Source organism: Catharus ustulatus, chromosome 5 (genome assembly GCF_009819885.2).
Source record: "Catharus ustulatus isolate bCatUst1 chromosome 5, bCatUst1.pri.v2, whole genome shotgun sequence".
Lineage (NCBI taxonomy): Eukaryota > Metazoa > Chordata > Aves > Passeriformes > Turdidae > Catharus > Catharus ustulatus.
In genome coordinates this window covers 6108521-6118892 of record NC_046225.1, presented here as the reverse complement: position 1 = coordinate 6118892, position 10372 = coordinate 6108521, and the positions used below count along the sequence as shown (strand labels likewise).

The following is a 10372-nucleotide window of genomic DNA, read 5'->3' as shown; positions in this document are numbered from 1 at the left end:
AGTTTTCCCCTGTAGTTTTCTGTTACTTGAGTTATTAAAGAGCCAGCACTGAAGGAAATATCTGCAAAACTATCCCAGTTATGTCCACTCAAACTCCATACTTAATAAAATACTAACTATGGAGACCCTGAAAAAAAATAGAAACTATATCTTTAAATAGAATCCAGAAATGCAGTTTTCATATACAGCTGCATGTTCTCAAGTGTGCTTTTGCAGAAAAACATACTTTTTGATAGTTAGCTTTGAAAGCAAACCAGTCACATAGATCCTTCCTTTCCATTTAATAATCTACATATAATGTAATCTTTTTTTGCTTTGGTAAAATACAAATAATGGGGAATTATGGGTAAGGAAAGCATAGTAAATAACATGGGTATATATCATACCTTTTTTTAAGAAATCTGAGCTGAAATGTAAGGCATCCCTCGAAGTATTTTTTGCATATGCAAGGAATGCAGTTCTTTGTAAACAAAAGCTTGAGGAAAGCAATACTGAAGCCAAAGAATCTTCCCTAGCATCCTTCCAATGATCCCATAACCAAGAGCAACTCTCCTAGGGCAAGTGTTTTGGAACTATATCCCGTGAAAAAGAGAATCCCATCCTTTGTCTTTCCATCCATTTTTAATCACGTAGTAGAGATTGCCTCGCCTTGAAGATCTCCAGATTAGGGGAGTGATGCCAAAGGTGATTCTGGAGGGCACGAGCTCATCCCAAGTCTATTTTTCTGGTACATCACTTTCTATAGATTTTGTGGCAGCGTTGCTACGGCCCGCGGAGGCTTGCACGGTATTCCCACAGGAAACGCTTCCCAGCGCCTGGGACTGACAGGCAGCAGCAGGTTTGGTGGTGGAAAGTGTTTTAGAAGAGTTGGACTGATGTCTGCGATGACCTGAATCCTCACCTGGTCTCCTCCTGCCAGATTCTTCACCGAGAGGAGGCTGAAAATAAACATGGGCAACCTGTTGGGTGTTTTGCTACAAAGTCAGGTATTTGTGCCTCTCCGAAAACTTGCAGGACTGGAAGGATTATACCCTTAGAATTTATCAAGCTGCCTTTTCATGAAATCAAGTACTGCTCTCAGATTACCTTGCAGTGAAAATATTAGTACACCAAATATTATTTAAAATAGGCATTGAAACTTACATCCACCCTGAAGTCCTCCAGTCTCTTAAATTTACTCAGGTATTCTTGTAGTTTGGGGTCAACAGCTGGAGTCTTGTGCTGAGAGTATTTTAGGTAAGCCCAAAATTTTTCCAGTCCATACAGCTGACCTAGTAACAGAAAAAGATAATTTTACTGCTTTACAAAGGTCAAATTTAATTATAAACTTAATTATTCACTGGTAACTATATTTTTAAGAGAACTGAAGATAAAAAGAATATGAATAAAAGCTGTTCTCAGTTAGTTAACAAGTCAGTGCCAAGGAACTGGAATTATCTTCAACTAATGTTACCACAGTGTGAGCAGTGGCAGGCCTGTGATAATTACCAGCTTCATAGTCCCTCTTTGTTTCTTGCTGAAAATCCTCGAATATTTCTTTCCTGAATTTCTTTTCCAGGCCATAGCTGTAAAATCTGAACAAGCATTCCAAGCCGTACCTGGAACAGAACAGAGAGATATAAAAAAATCCACCTTGTCTCTTTGGCTCAGAGAAATAGAGGTGGGGGAACTGGGTGGAAGGAAGGGAATTATATCCAAGAACTGAAGGGCAGTGACAATTTCCTTTGTGGTCATTTTTTGTAAGGCAAGAGCCAGTTTGAACAAGTAAAATGAGATTAAGAACATCTTCACCTACAGAAGGAAGAATCTGAGGAGTGTTAGTACAGAGCTGACTCGTCATGGTCAACAAGTTACAGGATTTTGTAAAATTCAGAACTGATCACAGGTCAGGAAATGCTGCACAGTCAGTTATTCATCTACAAAGCACAATTATATACTGATTTTTGCTATTAATTTATACACACTGCTATTTTAAAGATTTACAAAAAGTCAAAGGCAGGACTAGAAATGTTCACAGCAGATATATGTAAACTTCACAGTCATTAAAAGGAATGGTAAGGCCTCAGGAAAAAAATACCTGTAGTGTTCTTTTGCATCCTCTAGAGCAAGCTGTTTGAATTCTTCATACATTTTCTTGTTGAAGTGATCTCTCAGAAAAAAGGACCAGAAACGAAAAAGTGTGTTCATTTCTTGGGACTGGCCAATTCCCAACCGTTTCCTCTCTGGAAGAAAAAAAGAAAGGGAAGGACAAAACCACTATTTTAATTTTTCACCAGAATATTTAAAAGTGCTTTGCTTTTAGTAAAAACACACCAGATCTGGTAACTTTAGTTCAAATTTGAGGGTAATTTCTTTTGGTAGGAAACATAAAATTAAATGGAAAGCAGGGTTGCTAAAACAGAGGAGCCAAATAAATTTTGCTTGCCTTTCCCAGGGAAAAAAAATAAGGATGAGGAACAATGGGAAGAAAACTGGTATCAGACAACACCTGGAAGCTTCTAAAAATGTGAGGAGGAGCTTACCTGTTAAACACCTCCGCCGGTATTTGTGGTACACCTGCTGAGTAAAGCCATTTTCCTTTAACAGTTCGTGAGATGGGTGCTGGAATTTGGGAAGAGAATTTGGAGTACAGCCATAACCTGCCAGTGGAGCTCCTTCTGAAGGTGAGGCATTGGAACTGCTGGAGAAAAAAAAAAATATATTTCTGCCCTGTAAACAGAGTTTCTCTGCAGCATCAGTTTTCACCCACCCTGACCTCTGCAAGAGTCACCTGGGGACTGCTTCAGTGCATCTGGGTTTGAGCACACTTCAAGAAAATCAGATTTTATGCTAATAGGTCAAAAATAAAACAGTTTTGGACAATGATAATTAAACATTACTTGATTTTAAATGACCACTGAAATGCCTCAAGTAACATTACTGCTGCTGTAACGTGGATCAGACAACACTCTGAACACCAATCTGCCTAGCTTGTTTCCAGACAGCTCAGTATTCCATATTTTTGTCTTTCTTGATCATTCTTTTCCTGCTTCCATTGTATTTATGAATTGCTTTTTACAGCCTGCTTCTCCATTAGTAGTGAGAACTACCTACAAATAAATTTTGAGTAACAGCAACAGCATTTACCTCACAGAGGAAGTTCTTGGCCTGTGGTCTCTGGAATCCATCACCCAACCAACATGGCATTCCAAGGGAGGATTTGTACTGTGGCGCGTTTTTCTTTTTCTTGGAGTCTAAGAAAGTAAATGAAGGATTTATTTTCCTAATTTGATTTCACTCATTCTCTCCCCCTTTAAAACAGAGATCCAAAAGTTTTCTATTATATTATCCAACAAGTTATAAAGTCACAAGACCACAGTTTCATAACCTGAAGATTAGTCTTCTGTAACTAATTAAAAATCTTAAGCACTACACTTCTTTTAGTAAGGACTTTCAAGGAAGAAGACTCAAAATGCATTTAATAGAAATAAAAAAATGAATATGGTAAATATTTTGAAGTTAAGCAACGGGAGTACAAGCATTTAATTTTTTGCTTTTTAATTTTTGTTAAACTGTATGCACAAACATGAGCTTTACAGGCTTTTGGGGTTTTTTTAAATATGTTTTTCCATTTACCTTTACATCAAAGGATCGTGCTTCTTTAACAACAGGGTAGAACCTGGGTGTTTTGTTGGGATCCTGGAGCCTTGGGGTGCGAGGTGTTCGTGGGATGAAGCCAGGGTGGAAACGGGGGGAATCTGGGACTGCCGTTGGCAGCGATCGAGCCATTCCTGCTGCTGGAGGTACTTCAGCACTCAGGGAATGACAGGCCAGCTCCTCTGCTGAATATGGAGGCAGGAAGGAGAGAGTGAGGTGGCTTTACTGAACTACTTTAGAGATGCTATTAGCATGTAACCGAGTAAATGTTAATAGCACCACTGTATCAGAAATACCACAAGAGATAAGATTTGGACGTTGTGACTGCTCAGTAGGGTATGATACAAGTAGTAAATTCTTCTAATCTCATTTCCTTCTATCCCTGTATTCCATAAAAAAACCTATAAAATGTTTCACAGCTTCAGTTTAACTTTACACATTGTAAATTCCAAGTCACATAAAGAACACCTGGTGCTGGTGGAGAGTGACAACAAAGCAGAACAAGTGCCAGCTTCTTGTCACTCAACTGAAACCACACAACCCATGAACAGTTGACAACTTGAAAAATTAGCAAAGAAAAAGCCCCCTCAGACTGCTGACTGAACCAAAATTAAAATACTGCACAGGCAGAAAGAGTCAAAACACCTACAGAGTTATTCTTTATTACAGAGATTCTGAAAAACAAATACTTTCACACTAACCTTTCTGTAACCCTGGAGGTCTTGGAGGAACTTCTTGGGTTGAATCAGCAGTTTCTGGTGCAAGACTAACAAATTCGTCCTTATTAATGAGGTTTAGCTTCTTAAAGTTCTCAATCTCTTGCTGAATTAGAGAAAGCAAATTGTAAATGCAAAGTAGCGTAATAGATACCACCCTGAGAGACAGATGCATTTCACCAAGAGAAAATAACCCAGAACTGACACACAAGTACCCACACACCTGTCTCAGGTGGGACATGTGCATGCTATGTGTGAAAAATCTCATCAAATCATTGCTAAGTCCATAACAACAACAAAAAAGGAAATACTGTCTCTTGCAGTTTGCTGTTCTTCATGTTTGCTGCTTTTCTTGGTCCACTCTAATCCATATTCTAAATTCTACCTTTATTTCTCACTCTTATTATTAACATTTCCACCTTTGTCATCTTGCTTTTGTACAGACATGCTCCATTTTTCCATGAAGCCACTTTCCCCTCTTTGTGCACAGATGAAGCAAGCGCCTTTCCCTCACCACTCAGGGTTTAGGTAATTTCATCTTAACTTTGTTCTAACAAACTACAAGGCAAAGAGAACCTTAACATAAAATTGCTTTTAAATAACTGTATTACTTCCCTCTCATCATCTCATCCCTGACATGTACCACCTTCCCATCTGGGTAGGGGTTTGCAGCTGTTATGAAACAAACTACTCATAGAACAAGAAAACATTGGGAAAGTTGAGCCATCTCTAAAATGTTACAAAAAATATTCATTCAGTGGTTTTGGTCAAGTATGTGCCATGAAAAATCAGGGTTTGCTTTCAACTGTAAAGACAATTCAACAGACCTGCAAATTACTGTCCCTTTCCTCTAGCGTTTTACAACTACATGGCAGAAGGCTGAAATTAATTTGGAAGCTGTTTGGACAGGCATGGTTTTCAAGTCAAAAATGAAAGAGAATTACCTTCATTGTGGCTTCATTTTCACTCTGATCCATCCACAAATCCTGTTCGTAGTAGTACAAGCCATCATTAATGACTTTAGCAAGTTCTGATGTAATTTTTGCACGACACACACGGTTGTCAGCACGGTCTCCACAAGGATGTTTTTTCACATATGGTGGTGTCTGTGTTACAATTAAAATCTTGTTTACATCCTGATCATCAATTTCATAATCAGAATCACTATCTGACCAATCAGTAAATTTATTCTTCCGACACTGATTTTGTTCCATCTCTTCATCAAACAAAAATTCAAGTTCTTCCTGTTCTTGTTCCTCCAGAGGTGGGGGTGGCTGGTGTTGATCTGGTGTTTGATCAGGTACAGGAACAGTTTCCTAAATTGGAAAAGGTCTTATATTTGAATTGGATAATGATTTTCCAAACTTTATTGCATTATCAAGCATCACATATGTTAAGATGTTTAAACCTTGGGTTACAGTGTAACCTCAAAGTTGGTTTTGCATTTGTTTATTTACACATAACATAAAGGTTTTTGATTTTACCTTTAGCTTGACAGTGGATGCACGATGCCTCTTCTTCACTTCTATCCAAGGTTCAGAGTCCAAATCAGGCAAACTTGTAGACAGTCCTTTAGACATTGTCTGAAAATTACTTGATTCAACATTTTCCTTTGGACTCAGCGGGCTTCCCACTCTTGGAGAACTTGGTGCAGACTCTAGCAGTAGAAAACAGTAGTTCAGTTCCTGTTGTGGATTGCTTTGGTTCTATTTGGTTCTATTTCAATTGTTTCATTGGTCTTTCTTTTAACCACAGCTACCATTTTTCTACCATTCTGAATAAACATAACACTGATCAAAGAATTTTTCAATTTTAAGAGACAGCTTTTCACAGTTCAATCAACATTTCAGAATAAAATCAATTCTAAGAATTTATTTCCATGGAAAGTTTCTTCATAGCTGGTGAGACATGTTGTTGAGGATTAAAAAAGAGAGCAGCATCATTAGATCGTGTTTTCTCTGTGTCATTCTCTAGCTCTGTGGATGGGTGCCTAACTCCATCTTCATTCTTCCCATTTAATTTCAGCCAACATTTTAGGAGAAGATTTCCTTGCCAAGGATTGTCAGCAAACAAATGCATCTCCCTATTAAAAATGTGAATGAGCTTCCCATGCAAAACAAGGATGCCCCAAATAAAGAGCAACTTCCAGCTGCCACAAAAATGAAGCAGATTTTAGGACTAGCTAAGGATTTCAGGACTTAAGATTACTACTACTAGTTCCACAGGACTGTAATCCACCATTCTGTATTCTGGAGAATGGACACAGCCATAACACACAAGAGACATTTTTATCAACCTCGTATCAGCCACATGACTTGGCAAGTGCAAGGCTGGCAGGCAGAGCAACTGAATAAACCATTACCAAAAGTACAACTTGAATTATGAAATCAGTATCAGGAGGCAAATTTCCTAAGCTAGACAGACAGCCCCAAACTTGTGTTTCTGTAAAATAAATCCTTTACCAGTATGTGAGCCAAAAGTTTGGCCTGGTACGAATTCTGGACAATTGATGAGCTGAGAGAAGTCAGTTGGAGGCAGGTTGCACGGAGGAGGACCTGGAATTGGCCACTTTTCTGGATCAACTCTTTTTCTTAGTTTCTGATCCACAGTTTCAACTTCTGTACTGTCCTTTAGGGCCTGCGTGACAAGTATATTATAACATTAAAAACTATCAAAAAAGAAAAAAGAACCTAAAACACCAACCTGGCCACTTACAGCCTCTTTAGAGAAACCTTGTCATTGCAAACCAAATTTTTTTCTTAACTTCATAGCTCTGAAGCTATGAAAGCATAGAGTTAACCAAGCAACTTTTCAGATAGATCCTTCTGAATGATGTTACCTCCAAAATGAGTGCAGCATTCGTAGTCAGAGCTTGCATCCGACGGAAACTGGCGATCAGTGACACAGGCAAAAATCCCTGTTGGTCCATCTTCCTCCTCAGAAAGAAGTCTCTCTCCAAATTTTCTGTGCTGAAATAATACTCACTGCAGAAGGAAACATACAAACATAGGTTAAAGAAAATCCTAAAGCAGCAACCTAGATTCCTTGTTAAATTCTTCCATTAAAAAAACAGAGCATTTTGACATCAACAAAACCATTCTTCAGCAGAAGACCCAGAGAGCAGCAAGCATGCTTGACAGGTTAAGACAGACTTATGACTCAGTACAGCACAGAGGGGTAAAAAACAAAGCCTTGTTACAACCAAAAACTATGCTCCAGTTTTCCTTCACCCATCCCCTCCCTTGTTACTTACATGGACAGAAGGGAACAACACTGTCTTGGCCTCCACAGAGATGAAGGACAAGCACTGCTTACAATCAGAGCATAAGTTATGCATCTTTTATTGTCCCAATTTCCAGTGCATTGGAAGACTTAAGTATCCTATCTGAGTTTGAAGGCACAGATATAGACCCTGAATCATCAAGCATGCTCGTGGGAAGATGAGAAAACAAAACCAGTAATGTTGCATTTGGCACGAAATCTGTACCAAAAAGGCACAACAGTTCATGGAGGGAAAAAAGTATTAAAGAATAGATGATGTTGAAGGACAATGACATTTCAGGAATCTGGTAATACCACAGAGATGAGGGACAAACAGCAGAAAGACAAATTTTCAACAATGAAGCTGCTCTAGGAAATAAGCCTGGTGTCAAGATGTTTTATGTTTAGTGAAGACAAAAAGTAAGGAATTCAAATCATGATCTGTCACACAGAACAAGGGAATGAGAAAAAAAGTCCTATGAAAAAGAATGGAAAACCCCCTCGATTTACAAATCTAGACCTTTCATAGAGCTTACACATCATGCCATGATTTTGTACAGTAGATCCAAGGAATACTAACTCCTCATCACATTCAGAAAAATGCAGGTAGGGAAAGACTTCATGGAAAGCAGTTAAAAATATGTGACAAAAATAGAGGTAGTGCAAAAAGAAAATGGGAGAGTATTAAAATGCTGAAGAAAAAAGCTGCACATGCAAATGTAAATAAAGATCATTCTACTTTCAACAAAGAATAAAACAAGTCTGTCCACTGAAGCTGGGATCGAGGCCAAAGTCTCCAAGAGCAGGGCACTCTGATGCCATCACTGACCCAAGCAGCACCTTGATACCATTTCTTTCTCTACCTTTTTGTAGCTGAAGAAATTTGAGGCAAAAGCTGGCTCTATGAAACACATGGAATCACACACACAGAATATTCTGAGCTGGAAGGAACCCACAAGGATCCTCAAGTCCAGCTCCCAAGGGAATGGCCCACGCAGGGACCGACCCTGAGACCTTGGCAGTATCAGCACCATGCTCTGACCAACACTCAGCCCCAAGACAAAATGAATTTATTTAAAGTCTCAATGCTGGACAAGACAGGACAAATGGAAACACTGCTATTAAATCAAAGCAAACAGAGAAGAGAACAAGGCTTTTGGAGAATTAAGCTCTTACTCAGAGCCAAGTATGATCAGTGAAGCGACTGGGCACAAAGAGATAGTTTCTTTCAAGAATATCCTGTCTATTGTTCTGAGCTGCTATGTTCCTTTTCCCCTCTCAGTCTAGAAGATAAGCAAGCACAAATGCCATAGACCAACATTTTACTAGTGTTACCTTTACAATCATACAGTAAAGGTAAAATCCTGTAACGATTCACCTAGTTAAAAATTCCACAAGCAGAAATGGACAATGACTGAACTTGACTCAAACTGCCTCACTTGATGTCCATCACTCTAGAAAAAGGAATGTGAAAGACCATTAATGATAAATGAAGAGAATGCACAAGTTTGCTCCAAGTAGAGGGACAAACCTAAACACACACACCCCCTGCAGCTTTTCTCCTTTTCCTCAGAGTCCCTTTCCTTATTCTTGAATTGATACTAGAACTTGTATTTATTTTCTAAAACAAGAGGACTATTTAAATAGAGTTCTGCTGCATGTTGCAGAATGAGGAGCTGCTAAGCACTGAAACTTTTCAGGCTGACAACTTGTAGTTAAAAACATAGAAGATATTTTTGTATGCAATACAAATACTACTCCCTTGTACATTGAGCTGCTTTTTGGGACAAGCATAAACTGCTTGATAACAATGTGATTCTTCCTGCAATTACACATCAACTCAGTTGGACAGTGTCTAAGATTTTTCTCTATTCAGCAGGTAAACTTTTAAAATCCATTTCATCACTAGGATTCTATCTCACTTCTTTAATATATCCTGATTTATCTTGGATTCCAATAGGAACTCTGAGACCACAATTTTGTGTACCTTTATTCTCTATATACTTCCTTCTTTGGCATAGACACTTTAATATTTTATAGTTAAATTATGAAAGGCAGACAAAGTCACCCCAATTTAGAGGCTAATAATAGGTAACTGATTAATAAAGTCTATTTCCATCATTATTAATGTGATAAAATAAGGGAATAAATAAAAAACACTTTTTTTATTTTTGGCCAGGGAGAATCATACTAGTAAATTTTTGTTCTAAATCTGCTCAGGAATCTCCCTCTCATGGAAAGCAAACTCCATAACCAAATGCCTTAGGGGTTTCACACCAGGCCAGCAACCAATGGCTGTGGTTATCCAGCCATGCCAAGTCTTCTACCAACACCTGCCAACCTCTCGGTGCCACAAGGGAATACAAATATACCAGAAGTCAGATGTGACCAGTGCTGTAACTGACATTTTTCTCAGCAGAGGGGGACATTGTCATGTCCTACCTTAGGAGGTCTGGATTCTACACTGCATGCCCAGAAATCTGGCCAACAGTGGAGTGGCTGTGCTCCTCCCCCACTTGTCTGAGGACAGTGAAGGCCGATTATCCTGACATGGGGGTACATGTCCACTGTCAGGTCTCATAGGGGCCTGGCAGCAAGAGCAAAAAAAGACTGCAATAGAAGTTTTGAAGTTGATAGCCACATGTCAGATACTTTCTGCCCTTTAAAGAGGCTTTTCTCTTCCTTTTTGCGTCAACTGTAACAAAAGAAGCGAGAATAAAATAAGCAAGTTGCTGTACGGAACACGAGGGCAATCAAAA

General features: G+C 38.9%; 1 protein-coding gene across 1 annotated transcript; it reads right to left on the bottom strand.

Moving 5' to 3' along the window:
- Positions 1-6: 6 nt before the first annotated feature.
- LARP1B (La ribonucleoprotein 1B) lies at positions 7-10143 on the bottom strand. Its single transcript, XM_033059898.2, has 13 exons — positions 10056-10143; positions 7192-7336; positions 6815-6989; positions 5837-6009; positions 5297-5668; positions 4338-4458; positions 3616-3821; positions 3127-3233; positions 2523-2680; positions 2078-2222; positions 1489-1598; positions 1144-1271; positions 7-938 (listed from the first exon to the last, which is right to left on the bottom strand). Exons 2-13 carry the CDS (start codon positions 7279-7281, stop codon positions 717-719), a joined length of 2007 nt encoding a protein of 668 aa, XP_032915789.1. The 5' UTR covers positions 7282-7336; positions 10056-10143; the 3' UTR covers positions 7-716.
- Positions 10144-10372: the final 229 nt, after the last annotated feature.

Excerpts from the sequence above, each read along its gene's own strand:
- LARP1B (XM_033059898.2), bottom strand. The coding sequence starts at position 7,281 with ATGGACCAACAGGGATTTTTGCCTGTGTCACTGATCGCCAGTTTCCGT. Across the intron at positions 2,223-2,522 it reads CCGGCGGAGGTGTTTAACAG|AGAGGAAACGGTTGGGAATT; the intron begins GTAAGCTCCTCC and ends TTTTTCTTCCAG. Across the intron at positions 939-1,143 it reads TGGAGGACTTCAGGGTGGAT|CCTCCTCTCGGTGAAGAATC; the intron begins GTAAGTTTCAAT and ends GTTTATTTTCAG.